The sequence below is a fragment of the Hylobates moloch genome, unplaced genomic scaffold, assembly GCF_009828535.3.
Source record: "Hylobates moloch isolate HMO894 unplaced genomic scaffold, HMol_V3 SCAFFOLD_6, whole genome shotgun sequence".
In the NCBI taxonomy this organism is placed as follows: Eukaryota; Metazoa; Chordata; class Mammalia; order Primates; family Hylobatidae; genus Hylobates; species Hylobates moloch.
The window spans coordinates 31,905,784-31,925,120 of record NW_026652281.1 but is presented as its reverse complement, the minus strand read 5'-3'; the positions used below and the strand labels follow the sequence as shown (position 1 = coordinate 31,925,120).

Sequence of the window (19,337 nt, the reverse complement as noted above, 5' to 3'; positions counted from 1 at the left end):
GGCACCTTTTGTCCCAGCTACTTGGGAGGCTGAGGCAGGAGAATGGCGTGAACCCGGGAGGCAGAGCTTGCAGTCAGCCAAGATCGCGCCACTGCACTCCAGCCTGGGCGACAGAGTGGGACTCTGTCTAAAAAAAAAAAAAAAACCAAACTACACAGTGAACATCGACTATCTAGACATAGTTTTTGGATTTCTAGTTTTGCTAGATGTTTATATTTCTTGCAATTTTCCCTTTATGACTAAGCTTATTCCTTATGTGCTTGGTGTAACAAACATAGTTCTTGTACTTCACATTTTTGAACAGTAATGTGTATTGTGGAGAACCTTCTAGATTTTAAAGCCTTTTTAATGCTTTGTCTTATTTGAACTTTTTTTGTGGCATGAGCATGGCAACTGCTACTTTAAAAACTAGGCTGAGGCTTATAAAGAGTGAGTGGCTTGCCTAGCAGCTCAGCTAAGTCTGAAACCTAAGCATTCTGACTGCCAACCTCATGAGCCTTTCATTTGCCAAACTACCTCTCCAGCCTTGTTTGTTTCCATTTTAAGCCCATCACAATTTCTGAAAATCAGACCTAATGTTCCCCTTTGCATTTGCTCGGCTGGCTTTTGGTATACTACAATTTTATACCTTTGGAAACTTTGAAGATTTTTAAAAACATACTTCCTTTAATTTTGCTATCAATATCTTTTCCATAATGTGTTTAAAAATATTTATTATAATGAATATGAGCCAGGCATTGTTCCAGCTTGTGGAAACAACATGGAAAAAAAGATACAGGACCTTGGTTCTCAGGGAATCTGCAATCTAATTACAGAGCTTATTCATGTTAGGTTGGGTTACAAAATGTCATCCTTCTTGGGTCAATTGGAGGGAGATTTCTGGAGAGTAGCCTTTTTGGGGATTTGTGCTATATACCTGAAATCATTGAGTTGACTTGATCAATGGTTCAGATGAAGCCCTTTCAATTTTCTAAGATGATATACAATTGCAATAATTAGAAAATGAGTTTAGGTTGCCAATAGTGAAAGACGTGGATGGGATTGTTTCTGAAAAGCTCAAGAAACAGAATGTTGAAGAGTCTTAAACAAACCATGTGAAAGGCATTTCTACTCACAGATTCTGCTAAACCAAGATATGATACATGCCAGGCATGGTGGCTCATGCCTGTAATCCCAGCACTTTGGGAGGCCGAGTTCAGTGGATCACCTGAGGTCAGGAGTTCGAGACCAGCCTGGCCAACATGGTGAAACCCTATCTTTATTAGGAATACAAAAATTAGCCAGGCGTGGTGGCACACGCCTGAAGTCTCAGCTATTCAGGAGGCTGAGGAAGGAGAATCGCTTGAACCCAGTGGGTGGAGGTTGCAGTGAGCCAAGATTGTACCACTGCACTTCAGCTTGGGAAACAGAATGAGACTCAGCCTCAAAAACAAAACAAAACCAAAAGATGTCACACAATACATTCTTTTTTCTTCTTTTTTTTTTTGAGATGGAGTCTTGCTCTGTCACCTAGGCTGGAGTGCAGTGGCGCGATCTCGGCTCATTGCCAGCTCCGCCTCCCAGGTTCACACCATTCTCCTGCCTCAGCCTCCCAAGTAACTGGGACTACAGGCGCCCGCCACCATGCTCAGCTAATTTTTTGTATTTTTAGTAGAGTTAGGGTTTCACCGTGTTAGCCAGGATGGTCTCGATTTCCTGACCTCATGATCCGCCCACCCCAGCCTTCCACAGTTCTGGGTTTACAGGCGTGAGCCACTGCGCCCGGTCCTGATACAATACATTCTTTAACAGAGGGTAATATTTATTGAGTGTCAGGTTTGTGGAGAATGTTTTGTTAAGAATCATTTCCTATAATTCTTAGAGGTAGGCATTATCATCATCTTTCCCATTTTAAAATTGAGAAATGGAGATTTAGAGAGAAATTTTACATAATTTGTCTAGGAAGTGTCAGAGCTATAATGTAAACCTAGAATGTCTAGTTCCTTAGCTTTTGCTTTAATCACTATGCAATACACCTACTCCTGAAAAATACTTGAAACCTATTATTGTCAACTAGTTGAAGGTTAGAAATGCATAGTCGCTCTGGTTTTCCCAAGAAACTTGGAAAAGAGAGAATAAGCAACATCAATGTATGGTCGAGAGTCCTAGCCTCCTTGTGTTTTTACAATTGTGATATCTCTCCATGGCCCAGCATTTCAGGAACTATCCATTGAAAATCTCTGAAAACCAAGAACGAGTTCATCCGCAAGTTTTCATAATTATACCTGGCTGTGAGCTAATTCTTCCTTTTGCTTTGTGTTTGACTAGTATGTATTAGTCACATCTAACCTCTAGTTTCTGCTCCCCTACCTAGCCCCCAATTTGTTAGGGAAGGGTAAAATTCTGATTGTTGCCTGCCCAGACTTTGAGTTTCAAAGCTAACTTAAAATCTTACAAAATCTCTCTTAGCTTTCTCTATATCCCTCAAGCAATCCATGGATGAAAACAATGAGCACTGTGCTTTTCTTTTTCCATTTTTTTTTTGTTTTGTTTTGAGGTGAAGTTTCACTCTTTTTTCCCAGGCTGGAGTGCAATGACACAATCTCAGCTCACTGCACCGTCTGCCTCCTGGGTTCAAGTAATTATCTTGCCTCAGCCTTCCGAGAAGCTGGGATTACAGGCACGCACCATCATGCCCGACTAATTTTTGTATTTTTAGTAGAGATGGGTTTCACCATGTTGGCCAGGCTGGTCTCAAACTCCTGACCTCAGGTGATCCGCCCGCTTCGGCCTCCCAAAGTGCTGGGATGACAGGCATGAGCCACCGCACCGGGCATGCACTGTGCTTTTCATATGGAACAGTGGGCAAGTGTGGCTTTGGTGAGTTGTATGAGACATTTTACCTACATAATCTCATTCATGTTTTTGGCATTTTACTATCCTTTGAACAGGGTTGACTTGGCCTTCGGTGATACATTATGTAAAAATCCCTGTAAAAGGACACTTTTTCACAGAAATTCAGCCATGTTTAAAAATGCTTCATAAATCATGGAGCACAAAGCTTACTGCATTTGCAGCTCTTGAACACAAGTGTAGTGTGATTTCTATTTGTCAGCATCTTGTTCAAGGTGAATTGGGCCAATAATAAGTTTGAGCTTGAAGGATTTAAATAACGGAACTAACTGACTTTGTTGTATTTCTCTATTTGACCTCAGTAAACACAAAATATATATTTTCCCCTCATGCTTATAAAGCATATACAAGATTTAATTACATACTTGGCCTACAAAAAGCTTTAATATTATTTCCCCAAATTAGAACACTTGTACAACATACTCTCCAACCAAAAAACCAAAATATTGGATTTCTACAGTAAACAAAATAATAAAAATCTACTTCAAATAAAAAGCCCTCTTCTAAATGACTCTTGAATTGAGAGGAAACAAACGAACAGAAACAACGGAGATTACAAATGCTTTAGCAATTAATGTAAATGAGCCCTCTTCATTGAGAAATCTCCATAATGCAAATACAGCCCCAGTCAGAGTAAGCTTCATGACTTTAACCTTTCTATTTTAATAAAATGAATCAAAGACTTAGTTCAGGGAACAACCTAGGCAACTTAGAAAAAAGAACAAAATAAATTGCAGGTGAAAGCGAGAAATAAATAAAAGATGGAAATTACTATATAGATATATTTAAAAACCTATCAAAGAGACTTTAAAAAATCTGGACTTATCAATAAAACCAAAACTGTTTTTTTTTTTTTTTTAAACAAAAATACTTAATGGATAGGCTTGCCAGATAAAATACTATACGCCTAGTAAAATTTAAATTTTAGGCTGGGTGCAGTGGCTCATGCCTGTAATCTCAGCACTTTGGGAGGCCGATGCAGGCACATCACCTGAGGTCAGGTATTTGAGACCAGCCTGACCAAACTGGTAAAACTGTCTCTACTAAAAATACAAAAAATTAGCCAGGCATGGTGGTGCATGCCTGTAATCCCAGCTACTCAGGAGGCTGAGGCAGTGAGAGAAGAGAGACAGACCTTCTCGTATTGTTTTATATTATTTTATACTCAGAAAAGGAAAGAGAAGCAAAACTAAAGGCAGGTAGCCCAGCACCTAGGTAGGAACCAGACCCGAAACCAGGCCTGGGCCTGCCTGAGCTAAGCCTGGTAGTTAAAATTTGACCCCTGACCTAGCAACTGATGTTATCTACAGATTATAGAAAGACATTGTAAAACTTCCCGGTCTGTTCTCTTTCACTCTGACCACCAGTGCATTGCAGCCTGTGTCACATATCCCCTGCTTGCTCAATTGATCATGACCTTCTCGTGCGGACCCCCTTAGAGTTGTGAGTCCTTAAAAGGGACAGGAATTGCTCACTCGGGAGCTCGGCTCTTGAGACAGGAGTCCTGCTGATGCTCCCGGCCGAATAACTTCCTTCTTTAACTCAGTGTCTGAGGAGAAAAGAATGGTTATCATCTTTGGAGAAAAAAAAAAAAGGGAGGGGGAATTTATATAAAAACAGTGTTATGTGGTAAATTCTTGTCCTGAAATATATTAACTGGTTGTTTAAAGAAAGAAATGTTTGTAATAAGTCAGAAAGTTAAGGCATGTCGAAAAATTGCCTGTAAAAGTCATGAAAAAAAGTTATAAAAAAAGTATTAAAAAAAGAATTTATGCAAGAAATGTATAATTTAAAAGTAATTAGGCCTCCTAAATGTAAAACTGTTAAAGAGACAGTTTATGTGCAAGGTGTATAAGGAAAGTATACATTTGGTAAAAGGATTATAAGGAGGCATGAGAATGTGGATTTTTACCTACATTAAAATGTTAAAGATATGTATATTTTGTTTTAAAGGTTTAAGCAAGTTTCAAAACATTAATTGTGGGTAAATTCTGTGTGTAAACGTATTAGGTAAAGTTAAAGAAGTATCATCCAGTTTTTCTGTAAACTGGACATTAAATAAAAGCATAACAGGTTTTTCTTAAAGCACCAACCTGCTCTTTAGCAAAAATTATAAAGGGTTAAAAAGAGTCTATAAAATCTTACCTTATAGTCAAAAATTAAAAATTAGATAAATATGTCTAGAAGATTTTATTAAAATTAAGTTTAACATTAATAACACACTAATATAAAGATAAAATTTAGCTTATCTGGTATAAAAATCATACAAAAAAGCATTATTAAATATAAAATGGTTTTTAGCTTTCTTTGGTCTAAAGACTAACAAAAATAGGTGCTAAAGGAAATTTCTCAGTAAAAAGGCACTAAGGACTATAAAGTCCACTGCCAAGGTCCCCACATTTGAAACAAAAGGTCGATTTCTTAGAAATTATATGCTTGGTTTACCTTCCACTTTCCTTTCCCTCAAAAATAAAAGTCTTTTAGCATATGTACCACCCCTAGAATTTCCGGTAAACCAGCAGCAGCCTGAAGATCACGTTCTCATAGAAAGGTGGAAAGAAGAAAAACTACAGCCAGCCTGGGAAGGGCCCTACCTTGCGCTGCTGACCACCAAGACTGCTGTTCGTACAGCAAAAAAGGATGGACTCTTCACATCCTGGTCAAGAAAGTGCCACCCCCTCCAGACTCGTAGGCCATAGTCCCAGAGGAAAACCCTACCAAACTAAAGCTAAGAAAAATCTAACTATTTTCATCTATTCTATTACTCTTTCTTCTTTCCGTGCTCTATTGCTGACCATCTAGTTATTAACATAACCAAGTCAATTTCGCCTCAAACTATTGCGTTTAATGCTTGCCTTGTTATACCCTGTGAGGACTTGCCAAGTCAAAGACAGCTCTCTACTTCAGAAAAGTGTTTCTGTCCCTCCTGACTCTCCTCATACTGGGCATTAGTAAACTAAGACCGTTTAATCCAGGGAGATTTCGATAAAGACCCCAGTGCCAACCAGGAGTCTTGCGCCCTGATGTAGAGCTTTCATGCCATAGTTGGTCCAACATTCTGTGGACCACTAAAGAGCAAGGATGCACTGCCCCAACCGGTTTTCGTGATTTCCTAAAACCATACATTCATTTTACTAAAAGATCATAGAAGTTAAAGACTTAACACAAACTTTAGCAATTAAGACAAGATACCAAGATGCAAATGCCTGGTTAAAATGGATCAAATATTCCATCTGCACGTTAAATAAAAGCAATTGTTATCCTTGTACACATGGCAGGCCAGAGGCCCAGATTGTCCCTCTTCCACTAAGGTGGTCCTCCGGTCGACCAGGCATAGGCTGCATGGTAGTTCTTTTCCAGGGTTTTACAGCCTGGAGTAATAAGTCATGCCAAGCTCTCTCTGCTGTATCCCAAAGTCCGGCACCCTGCGGGTCAGCCCCCTCCAGCTTCCATCTCCCAACACTAAGTTCACTTCGTGTCTCTCACAACAGGGAGGAAACTTAGCATTCCTTGGAGACCTGAAAGGATGCGATGAGGCCTTTGTTCATCCCCGAGTGGATGTGTGGTGGTATTGTGGTAGACCTTTACTATGCACTCTGCTGAATAACTAGAATGGCACTTGTGCTTTAGTCCATTTGGCTGTCCCTTTCACCCTGGCATTTCATCAACCAGAAGGAGAAAAAATAAGACATCGTAAAGCAAGAGAAGCCCCTTATAGGTCTTTCAACTCTCACATCTATTTAGATGCAATTGGAGGCCTGCAAGGAATACCAGATCAATTTAAAGCTTGAAATCAAATAGCTACAAGATTTAAGTCAATATTTTAGTAGGTAACAGTTAACAAAAATGTAGATTAAATGAACTACATCTATTACAACCAACAGCAACAAGCTTTTCATGAGTTAAAAGAAAAACTCAGGTTGGCCCCAGCCCTAGGGCTACCTGACCTGACAAAACTTTTTACACAGTATGTATGAAAAAAAGAAAAAAAAAAATGGCAGTTGGAGTTTTAACCCAGACTGTAGGGCCCTGGCTAAGGCCAGTGGCCTATCTCTCAAAACAACTAGACAAGGTTTCCAAAGGCTGGCCCCCATGTCTAAAGGCCCTGGCAGCAACAGCCCTGTTAGCACAAGAAGCAAATAAGCTAACTCTTAGGCAAAACCTAAACATAAAGTCCCCCCATGCTGTGGTGACTTTAATAAATACCAAAGGACATCATTAGCCAATGAATGCTACTAGATACCAAAGCTTGTTCTGTAAAAATCCCTGCATAACCATTGAAGTTTGCAGCACCCTAAACCCCACCACCTTGCTCCCAGTATCAGGCAGTCCAGGTTTACATAACTGTGTAGAGATATTAGACTCAGTTTATTCTAGCAGGCCCAACCTCTGAGACCATCCTTGAACATCAGTAGACTGTGAGCTGTACATGGACAGGAGCAGCTTTGCCAAACCTTGCAAAGTGACTCTAAAGAAGATGACAAGCCCGGCTGCAGTCACACCTGGAAGCTGACTGGTCCACGCACCACCCAAGCATGCAAAAACTCATCGCAGGACTCATTTACCTTAAATTTTAGACTTGTACAGTAAGGACTTCAACTGACCTTCCTTACCCTGAAGGCTGTTCCCAGTATATACATCAAGTCACTAAAGTGGGACAAAAGGTTGCTATGGTCCTATTATTTTATGGTTATTATAAGTGTACTGAAACTCTTAAAAAAAACTTGTTTGTATAATGTTATTCTATACAAGGTATGTAGCCCAGGAAATGACCAACCTGATGTGTGTTATGACCCATCTGAGCCTCCCATGACCACAGTTTTTAAAATAAGATTGAGGACTGAGGACTGGCGGAGGCTCATAGACGATACAAGTAAAGTGTTAGCCAAAACAAACAAACAAAAAGGTGCCCAAATGAGTCACCTTAAAATTCGATGCCTGTACTGTCATTAATAATAATAAGTTAAAAATAGGATGTGGTTCTCTTAATTAAGAAAGAGGCTATATGACAGAAAATAAGTACATTTATCATAAATTAAGACTGTGTAAAAATAAATGTAGATACTGGTCTTGTGTCATTTAGGCCACTTAGATTAAAAAAAGGAAAAAATCCTGTCCACCTTCAGCAAAGGAAAAGTGGCCTTCCTGTACCACTAGTCAGTGTAACCCCTTAGAACTAGTAATAACCAGCCCCCTTAATCCTCACTAAAAAAAGAGGAATGTGTAACCCTGGAAATTGATGGAGCTGGACTGGATCTTCAAATAAATATCACAGTATGAAGAAAAGTTTACAAACGCTCTCCTGAGCCGGTATTTCAAAACTTCTATGATGAACTGAATGTGCCAGTACCAGAAATTCCAGGAAAAACAAGAAATTTGTTTTTGCAATTAGCTGAGCATATAGCCCAGTCTCTCACTGTCACTTCGTGTTATATATCAGTGCAAGTGTACTATATGAATCATTATCAATCTATTGCACAGAAAGACATAAGTAGCAAAAATAAGAGTGAGAACTCCCGCTAATAAAAAGTGAGAGTCTCAAAGGGGAAATGAGAGAAGAGAGATAGACCTTCTCATATTGTTTTATATTTTTTTATATTCAGAAAAAGAAAGAGAAGCAAAACTAAAGGCAGGTAGCCCAGCGCCTAGGAACCAGACCCAAAACCAGGCCTGGGCCTGCCTGACCTAAGCCTGGTAGTTAAAATTCGACCCCTGACCTAGCAACTGATGTTATCTATAGATTATAGAAAGACATTGTAAAACTTCCCAGTCTGTTTTGTTTCACTCTGACCACCGGTGCCTGCAGCCCCGTCACATACCCCCTGCTTGCTCAATTGATCACGACTCTCTGAAGTGGACCCACTTAGAGTTGTGAACCCTTAAAAGGGACAAGAATTGCTCACTCAGGGAGCTCGGCTCTTGAGACAGGAGTCCTGCTGATGCTCCCGGCTGAATAAACCTCTTCCTTCTTTAACTCGGTGTCTGAGGAGTTTTGTCTGCAGCTTGTCCTGCTACAGCAGGAGAATCGCTTGAAACCAGGAGATGGAGGGTTGCAGTGAGCCAAGGTCATGTTGCTGCACTCCAGCCTGGGCGACAGTAGAGTTTCTGTCTCAAAAAAAAAAAAAAAATTCAGATAAACGATAAATTTTTTTTTAGTGTAAGTATACAAAATCGTTACTTTGTGTATAATTATTTTACAAATTATTATTCATTTTTATCTGAAATTCAAGTTTAACTAAATTTCCCATATCGTTATTTCCTAAATCTGGCAATGCTGTTAACGGAAGAGAGCATTATTTGAAAGTTTAAAACTTGAGATGATGGTATCTAGATGAACTTTGTAAGAAAGTCAAAATTACATGAGTTGCATCAAGAGATGACAAAAAACAAAAGCTAAACAAAGAATTTAGTATTGCAGAAATAAAAAAGAATGTTAAGTATCTATTATAAAAAGAGTACTAGGAATTCTGTTTTCATCTTTGGAAGAGTAACAAGAACCAGACTTAACTTTCTGCAGTACAACTGGGCAAAATATATGGAATAACTATTTTTAGATATTTGGCAACACGCAGTGCACACCATGATCCCTGAGAGAAGGGAATGAATGAGGTAAGCCCTAAGATCTTCTTGGCTGAATGCTTGAAGTGATTTTCAGACATAGGCAAAGGTAGAGGAAACTTAGACAAAGACTTAATGAGTTGTGAAGATGTAGATTGGAGGTGGGGAGGTAGCCATGGCCAGAAATTGCAAAGCATAGTTCTAGAAATGAAAGACCTGCATAGAAAGAAAAGCTGCAAAACCTGTATAGGGTTTACTTGAGACTTTGCTGAGGATGCGTAGAGCGAAACTCCAAAAAACAGGGATGGGGGAGGGAGGAAGACTGAGAAGTTGTATGCTGACCGATTCCCTCAGTACATGTAGAATGACTATAGGTGCAGATATCTTGAATGGTATGCACATTAAAATTATATAAAGAAATACTTCCTCCTTAAGTGGAATTTATTCTATGTGTGCAAGGATGCTTTAAATTATTTTAACAAATAGAGCATGATCAAATGGTATATATTCAAGGAATGAAAGCATAGTACATTAGCACATCTATCAATTTAGCCAATATTGATGGAAGCTCAAAAACAAATAGGAAAAGATGAAAAATTCCTAAATATAAAAAATAGTACTATTAGACATAAACAACAACTATCATTAAATTCAGAGAAGAAGGATCAGATGCTCTTTTCATCTTTTTCTTTTTTTTTGGTTCTTTTTTTTTTTTTTTTTTTTTTTTTGAGGTGGAGTCTCATTCCGTTGCCCAGGCTAGAGTGCAATGGGATAATCTTGGTTCACTGCAACTTCCATACCCCAGGTTCAAGTGATTCTTGTGTCTCAGCCTCCCTAGTAGCTGGGATTACAGGTACCCACCACTATGCCTGGTTAATTTTTGTATTTTTAGTAGAGATAGGGTTTTGCTATTATGGCCAGGCTGGTTTCGAACTCCAGACCTCAAGTGATCTATCCCTCTCAGCCTCCCAAAGTGCTGGAATTACAGGCATGAGTCACTGCACCCAGCCGCTCTTGTCATCTTTTTCACACTATTCTGAAGATTCTTTCTAGTTAATGCAATCAGACAATATATAAATGGCATCTGCATTAGAAAAGATAAAATTATTATTATATATGCCGCAAAAATGACCACATGCCTACAAATTAAATAGATCTAAAAAAATAGTATTCAAAGTAATACTAGAACTCACAAAAGTATTTGGAAGCAAAATGAATACATAGAAGTAGTTTATGTCAGCAGTAGATAGTTAACATTAGTTTAAAAAATCTCAATGATATCAACAACTGTGAAAAGTGTCACAATAAATTTAATGACAAATGTATAATTTTTCATGAGGTTCAGCAGTCACAGTTGCCTGAAAAGATATAATGCTGAATAAATGTAGTATATTTCATATTTCATATTTCATGAATAAATGTAGTAGTCAGGATATTATCTTTCTCAAACTCATATATTAGTCCTCTGAAACTCCCATCATAACCCTGACATTATTTCGGTGAGAAGTCAGTAGAAGGAAACTTGCCAGGATTTTTAAAAATTATCTGAAACATTATATGTAAAGGTTATTATTCAAAGTTGTTTTGAAAGGGATTTTACTGTGTACAGACTTAACTTACTAAATATTAAGAAAGTCTATAATATAATTAAAACATTACAGCATTAGTACATAATGAACAAATAAATAAAAAAACAGTAAAGAGAGTCCATTAAGATATGAAAAGAAAGACTGCACTGGACATCTGTGGAGCAGGAATGTATTTTATAATGAATGACATTAGGACAATTGAATTTCTCTTTGAAACTACAAAGTTAAATATCTCTTTGTATCAAATATAAAAATGAATTCCATTGAACTAAAGATTTAAACACAAGAACAATTAAAATACTAAAAACAATACTTTCTTTTTCATTTCTTTTTTTTTTTTTTTTTTTGAGACAAGAGTCTCGCTCTGTCACCCAGACTGGAGTGCTGTGGAACAATCTTGTCTCACTGCAACCTTCGTCTCCTGGGTTCAAGTGATTCTCCTGCCTCAACCTCCCAAGTAGCTGGGACTACAGGCATGCACCACCATGCCCAGCTAATTTTTTGTGGTTTTAGTAGAGATGGGGTTTTACTGTGTTGGCCAGGCTGGTCTTGAACTCCTGACCTCATGTGATCCACCTGCCTCTGCCTCCCAAAGTGCTGGGATTGCAGGCATGAGTTACTGTGCCCAGCCTTAAAAGCAATGCTTTATTATATTTAGGTAACGAAGGCCGGATGCAGTGGCTCACGCAGCTAATCCTAGCACTTTGGGAGGCAGAGGCAGGCAGATCACCTGAGGTCAGGGGTTCGAGACCAGCCTGGCCAACATGGTGAAACCCTGGCTCTACTAAAAATATTTAGGTAACGAAGGTCTTTTAGATATGACATAGAGATCAGAAATCATAAAGAAAACGATTAACATATTTTATAATATAAAATTCTGAAACTTCAGTATGGTGAAAAACACTGTAAATAATTTAAAGAATAAATAACAAATCAAGGAAAGAACCCTGTGATTATCTATCTATTATCTATCTATCTGTCTGTCTATCTATCTATCTATCTATCTATCACAATTTCAGTGATATGTAAACAGTTTTTAAAAATCGGTGAAGTAAAGACAATAACCCAGTGGGAATCTGCACAAAACATATAAGCAGGTGATTTAGGAGAAAAAATTCAGATAATTGATGATCAATGAACATATAAGAATACTCTAAACCTTGTTAATAATGTTAAAATTTGAATTAAAATGAGATATGATGTTCATATTTAATGTGTTTGCAACCATTTAATAACCAATAATACCCAGAATTGGTGGAATTATGGGAAAATAAGGATTTTTATGCATTTTAATGCTTATAAACTATTACAACATTTTGAAAAGAAATTTAACAGTAATCATCATATTTTAAAATGCTTTTACCTTTTGATAGAAAAATTTTACCTCTAGGATTTATCATACTGAAGCATATAATAAATCAGCTATATGTGTTTGATAAGCTAGATTAATACAAAGGCCCGTGGATGTGTTGGTCACCTGCTTCCTCTAGGCCTTAGATTCTACACACCCCAGAATCAACTTACTAACTCCCTCCCCTTCCAGTAGTTGGCTTCTATGGGTCCATCACTAGCCTATGTCTTTTTAGATGAACCCAGCCCCATACTCTATGGTTCCTATAATATTTTATACTATTTTTCTCTACTATTACCTCCTTGTATATGATTTCTCAGAACAAAGCCCTCTGCCTTCTACCTCTAAAAATGCTTTTTCTAACTTGAAATCAAGCCCCTGGACTGTGGCATCTTCATTACTATGTGGTAGATCTTCTATTCATATAAAATCCGGCTCCAAAGAGATCACTGGGAGACGAGGTTGATATGATCCTTAGTGCCTCCAGTTAATATTTAAACCCCAGTGTAATATATGTAACCACTACATTTCATATATTCTAAAATGCAATTATTTTTCCTCCTCGTAGCGTCCCTGAAATCATGACATGTCTTTCAAGTCAATGGCATATTGCGGTTTAGGTGGCAGTATTATTTCTTTCGTAGTAGGAGTTATGACAACAATGTATCTTATGATCGATGGTATTTTAGTTCAATAAAATTCAATTGTTATACCTGGTTTAATACAAATTTTATTTTATAATACGTGCTATTTTATATTGCTAATGAGATATGTCACATGAAACTCTATCAACGCACTGACCATTATGGTTAATACATTCTTTAAAACATTTGTTTGTTTTTGCCTCTTCTTAATGTGTTATCTCATCCATGTTTTAGGAAATGTTTTTTAGTTTGCAGGCTGTTATTTATCAAAAATAGGGATTTGCAAACTGATAATATGCTTTGGTGTTATTCTTGACCCTGACAATGCACCAAGTTCTGGTTTCTGGGTATCATTTTATTTAGCATTTTGATTTGATTGTTGCTTTCTTTTCTCTCTTTTCCCTACCCCTCCCAACCATTGTTTCCTTACTTTGGAAATATTGCATGGATTAAGATTCAGATAAAGTGTTTCTGAGAGAGTCTTAATCTAGGTTATGCCACTTAGTAGCTATAGAGACTGGGGCAGGTTATTGCAGTTCTCTCAGCCTCCATGTCCTCATTTGTGAAAGCTTTGTTCAGTGTTTTGGGGAGGAGCAGTTAAGGTAATGTACATGGATGTATTTTCTAAACTCAAAAGCTATGACATTTCTGGAGATTATTAATGGCCTTAGAGAGCACCTTCAGTAATAGCTAGTTTTAACTAATTTCCTGAGCATTGATGCAAGGTGCCCCTACATACTGAGTTAGTCTAGGATGAGTTCCTTTATTTGTACTATAGCTCATTATTGTGTTTTCTCATCCTTGATAGCACCTTCTCTAGTCTTCAGATAGCCTTTAAAAAATGGAGTTTCATCAAGGTCATATCACAAGCCTATAACAAAACAAAGGGAAAATGTACCTATCTTATAAGCCAAGTTGCTCTGTCTTCACCAGGTAGCTTCCCATGTACATAGAGTCCATTCCATGCATAATTCTAAAGTAAATATTCTGCTTCTGTAATTTTGTAATCAATCTGCAACCACAGAATCAAGTACAAATTGCTAACCAATGCGGAATTCTATTTGCTACAGTGTTCTAGGAACAATGGAACTGTAAATCTGGACAAGACTTGTAGTCAATCCCCTTGCTGTAATGGGTAATCACTTCTAAAGCATCTAAGACAAATTAATTTGTTCTATTTTTAAAGACCTCCTGAGGTGATTTTTCAACCTCTCTCAGGAACACTTTCCAATATTTAGCAAATCTTATTGTCAGAAAATACTTCTTTGTACCTCAAAGTTTCTCACGCCACACAGTAACTAATGGTTTTTTTTGTTTCCACCTTGGTGAAATGAGGTAACATTGACAACATATCCTGTATTTGCTTTGTTTATAATCCTTTAATAAAAAGCTCTCTATTGCCTAAAAGGTAACATTCAAACTCCTTGGCATACCATGGAAGGCACATTAGAATTTGCAACTGGATGTATTTATAGTATTTACTCCTTACATCTCCTACATGATTTGGGGTTTAGCTCTGCTAAAGTACTTTCTGAACTCTAAGAATACTATGTTCTTTAATACGTCTTGTTTTTTTGTACATATTATTCCCTCCACTTGGAATGTCTTCTTTCCTCATCTTTCTAGTTGAGTTTTACCTTGTAAGGAAGACTTTCCTTTGTTTCCTAAGCAGTTGGTCACATTGCACTTTTTCCAAGCTTCTATCACAGGATTTGTTTATTTAGTATGATATTGCTTTATAACTGTTTGCATGTGATTTCTTACCTTTCACTAGGCTGTGAGGATTGAAGCCTGAGATGAGTTTTATTCATATGCTTTCTATGTACGGTCACTGACTAACACATAATAGGGGATCAATGAATAAGTTGAGAAAAGGAATGAGTGAATGAAGTTACAATACTCTCCCACTATTCAGAGAAGCAAAAGGCTTCTTTTGCCATAAATTAGGAGGAATATAAATATAAAAAACACAAAAGACCAGCCAAAAGCATCAACATGCTAAGTATCTGTAAAGTTATCCTAATTTAAGTTACCATTATCAGAAATTGTTGAAAGACAATTGTAAGTTTGTATATCTCTTTGAGAGACATCACCACAGGTTTGTATTACCATGCCTAATGTGAAAAAAACAAAACAAAACAAAACAAAAACTACTAAGTCAGAAAGTCAAGGATTGATGTTTTATTTTCAAAGGTGATTTTTCCATTAGCTTTTCAGTACCCATCAGCAGGACATTCTGCAAAAGCATATGGATGTTGGCAACCAGTGATGTATCAGATGCATGACATTAAAAACACTCAGGCAGTCTATCAATGCCATTAGAGGCTCTGATGGCCAGAGATGAAAGACTGAAGAGCCACTTATACAAAACGCATGACGCTGGCATAGAATTGTGACGCAAATAACCTATCATGAGGTTTTTCTGATTTGATTAACAAATAAAAATATAACTTCCCAATAAACGTGTCCTAGGGAAGGTAAAGTGACTCTAAACTGGAAGGGAGCCTGGGATGGAATAGCCATTCTTGTTCCCATTGTGAGGGAAATTCTTAAAATTGCCATTTACGCCTCTTTTACCAAGGACCTGCCAACATGGGCTGCATTCGCACCAAAACCGTGAAGAAGGCGGCCTGGGGCATCATAGAAAAGTACTACACGCGCCTGGGCAACGACTTCCACACGAACAAGCGCGTGTGTGAGAAGATCGCCATTATCCCCAGCAAGAAGCTCCGCAACAAGATAGCAGGCTATGTCACGCATCTGATGAAGCGGATTCAGAGAGGCCCAGGAAGAGGTTTCTCCATCAAGCTGCAGGAGGAGGAGAGAGAAAGGACAGAAAATTACGATCCTGAGGTCTCAGCCTTAGATCAAGAGATAATTGAAGTAGATCCTGGCACTAAGGAAGTGCTGAAGCTTTTGGACTTCGGCAATCTGTCCAACCTGCAGGTCACTCAGCCTACAGTTGGGATGAATTTTAGAATGCATCGGGGACCTGTTTGAATTTTTTCTGCAATGCTATATTATTTTCAATAAATCTGGGACAAGAACAACAACAAAAAATTGCATTTACAAGGACTCAAAATTTTGTTTTCTCAACATAATCTTTTCCTCATATTATACTGATTGCTACTATTTCTAGATGGTTTGTTAATCTCTTTGTATCCTACCTACTTCCAAAAAGGATATTTGTTTTTCTTGGTTCTGACTATCCTCTGATGAAGAGGTAAATGAGTATTAAATTAATCAGGGTATATTTTTAGTGTAATTAGTTGGAGTTGGTGGGAGGGAAAGGAAAAACAAAGGTCTTCTATAATTTACAAACTGAAAAATCTACTCCCTCTCTCCATTGCTGTGGCTGCTGATGAGGTATTAGACAGCTGTAGGATGCCCCTCTCTGAGCCCAAACATCAGCATTTAGGACATGGCAGGAATTAAAACATGGGGGAAAAATAGAGATCATTAAGGATCACTTAATTACTACCCTAAAGAAATATTATGTTGGCTCTTTGGAATAGCTATTTTCTGTTTTTAATGAGGAAAGTCAATGATGATTTCCATGTATCTATTGGGACTTAAATTAGCTATTAAAGAAAGAGGTGAGATACAGACATCTTTTGTAATTGAGAATACGGGTTCTCTTGTATGTAAACCTTTTAAATAAATGAGCACCAGCCCTCACTTCCCTCCCTTCTTCCCTCCTTCCCTAACTTACTTCCTTCCTTCCTTCCTTCCTTCCTTCCTTCCTTCCTTCCTTCCTTCCTCTTAGAATTTGCTTTTCAGGGTTGAATAAATATTTCTTCCAGCTCTCTATAATACAGCTTTTATTTTTAGGAATACTGTTTCCATTGCATATTTTACCCTTGTGAGCAGTGTTATTCTGATTATCTAATGATGTTATTAGCAAAGTTCAGTTATTGACTTTGTGCATTAAACATGACATGGGCTGATCATATCTGTATTTGGGAACAGGTTAAAGGTTAAGGGTCACCGGGTGTGGTGGCTCACGCTTGTAATCCCAGCACTTTGGGAGGCCGAGGCGGGCAAATCACGAGGTCAGGAGATCGAGACCACGGTGAAACCCCGTCTCTACTAAAAATACAAAAAAAATTAGCCGGGCGTGGTGGCGGGCGCCTGTAGTCCCAGCTACTCAGAGAGGCTGAGGCAGGAGAATGGCGCGAACCCGGGAGATGGAGCTTGCAGTGAGCCGAGATTGCGCTACTGCACTCCAGCCTGGGCGACAGAGCGAGATTCCGTCTCAAGAAAAAAAAAAAAAAAAAAAAGTTAAGGGTCTTCAGTTTAGAGTCTTAGATTTTACTTGTCATATTACTTTGAGAAGGGTGCTCAAATTTTTAAACCATATATTCCTAATTTATAAACACAAACATAAAAATTATAACTACTCCATATCCCAGTAGTACCTAATCCACAGGGTTACTGTGCAGATTTAGTGAGATAATGACACAAATAAAGAGCACAGTTATAGTTTTTGGAAAAAATTAAACACTTGACCTTTAGCATTGTTTTAAATCCTGGGACTAGAAGGCAGATTTTAAATCAGAAGGTGTAAGATAGAACCTAGAAAACTATATGTGTATGTATCATCTCTCCAGGTGATTCTGATACATAAATTATGTTTGAGGACCATCAGTTTAGAACATTTTCTTCCCTTAAAACAGAGCCAGTTTTAACGAGTAAGGATTCCCATCCTTTGTTTACCATTTCACAGAGAAGTTTCTCAGAGAACTTTCCCAGGAATCTATTCCAATTGTCACAAAATATTTTTTTAAATTGTCTTTCTAAATTATCCGAGCTACAGGAGAGCATAAGATCCTTCATTGCAGCCTATGTGAAGATGAGGCCACTTAATGTGGAATTCTGTCATATGTGGTTATTTACATATGCTCTTGCACCTCTTCCTTAACTGTGAATTTCAGTGAGAGAACCAGAGAATGCCTTAGTATGCATATTGATCTGTATAAAAGTAAAATTAATGGACAAACACCTTATTGAAATTTCCAGAGAAGTAAAGCCAGAAAAACTTTTTAGTGGGAAATTATAAGTGAAAATTTATGGCAGTTTACTCATTATTGCTAAATTGGTTTCCATAAAAACATCACAGATAGTCTCAGGCTTAGTGTGTTGTCTTGACTGATGTGGGAACATCATTATAAAGCCTTTCCTATATTCACTGATGAACAAAGTTTCCCTCGCCCAAACGTCCATTGTGTTAGTCAGAACTATGTCATTTGTAACTGACTGAAACTCAATTCAAACCAGCAGAAAAAGGGTGTGTGTGTGAGTGTGTATGTGTGATTTTTTTTTTTTTGGTTCTTATAACAATCTAGGGACTAATCTATTGTTCTGTTGTTTTGTATGGTTAAAATAAGGAACTGACTGAAGTGTAATTTCACAAATCACATATTTTATTTCCATACAAACAGATTCTTTTGTTTTTTCAAACTGCTGATGGAGGGAGAAAATAACAAAAACAAATCTTATTGGGTACACACTCAATAGCGAGGTTGCATTAATCACATAGTCAGTGGGTTCTTATTTCGTTTGGAGTCCAGTTATTAAAGTCTAGCTGCCAAACTAGGAAGGAAACAATCCTTTGTGGATGTAAAGTCAATCAAAGTTTAACCCATAGCTTTGCATGAGAAGTTCGGGGACGAGACAGTTTGACCAACACAGCAGAGATCCAAGATGACAAGCAAGGTCCCTTGATGCTAGTGCAGTGCTAGTGTTGGTGGGCTTTGGAGAGTATCTCAAAAGCTGAGAGAGTAGCTCTGCCACAGCCCAGGTTTTCAATCTGACTGTCAAAATTATGGGTTTATATGTATTTTGGAGTCTAGTAGTTGAGGCAAATAACTCACTTATGTGGTCTGATAAGTAGTGCTTAACATTCTCGTGGGGAGGAGGGATTCTATTCCAAACTCTTATCACAGCAAAACATATGTCACTCAGTAGCAAATTATGTGTTTGGAATCATTTCAAAGCTGCATAACACATGTCTTCTGGCATAGCTAGATGTAGGAGTTCACATCATGTCTTTAGGACTCAATAGCTTCTATATGTCACTCAACCTTACTTTTCTTTCACTTGGCTTCATTCTCAAGCAGGTCCTTAACTCCATTTATCTCAGCTTAGCTATCCCAGCAGAAGGAGCACCTCTTTTTCCAATAAGTCCAGTAATAGTCCCAGAAGTGGCTCTCATTTAATGTAATTTGGATCACATACTTGTTTCTAACCTATCAACACAGTTAAGACATGGAATATGGTGATTTATAAGCCCTAAGTAATATG

General features: G+C 37.8%; 1 protein-coding gene across 1 annotated transcript in view; it reads left to right on the top strand.

Annotated features, from left to right (window-relative positions):
* Nucleotides 1-16,068, top strand: part of LOC116470349 (small ribosomal subunit protein eS17-like) — a 101,255-nt gene extending 85,187 nt beyond the window's left edge. The window contains exon 2 of the mRNA XM_058440595.1: nucleotides 15,616-16,068. Coding sequence (XP_058296578.1) covers nucleotides 15,627-16,034 — 408 coding nt within the window. The 5' untranslated portion in view covers nucleotides 15,616-15,626 and the 3' untranslated portion in view covers nucleotides 16,035-16,068. The remainder of the gene's footprint in view (nucleotides 1-15,615) is intronic.
* The last annotated feature ends 3,269 nt before the right edge of the window (nucleotides 16,069-19,337 follow it).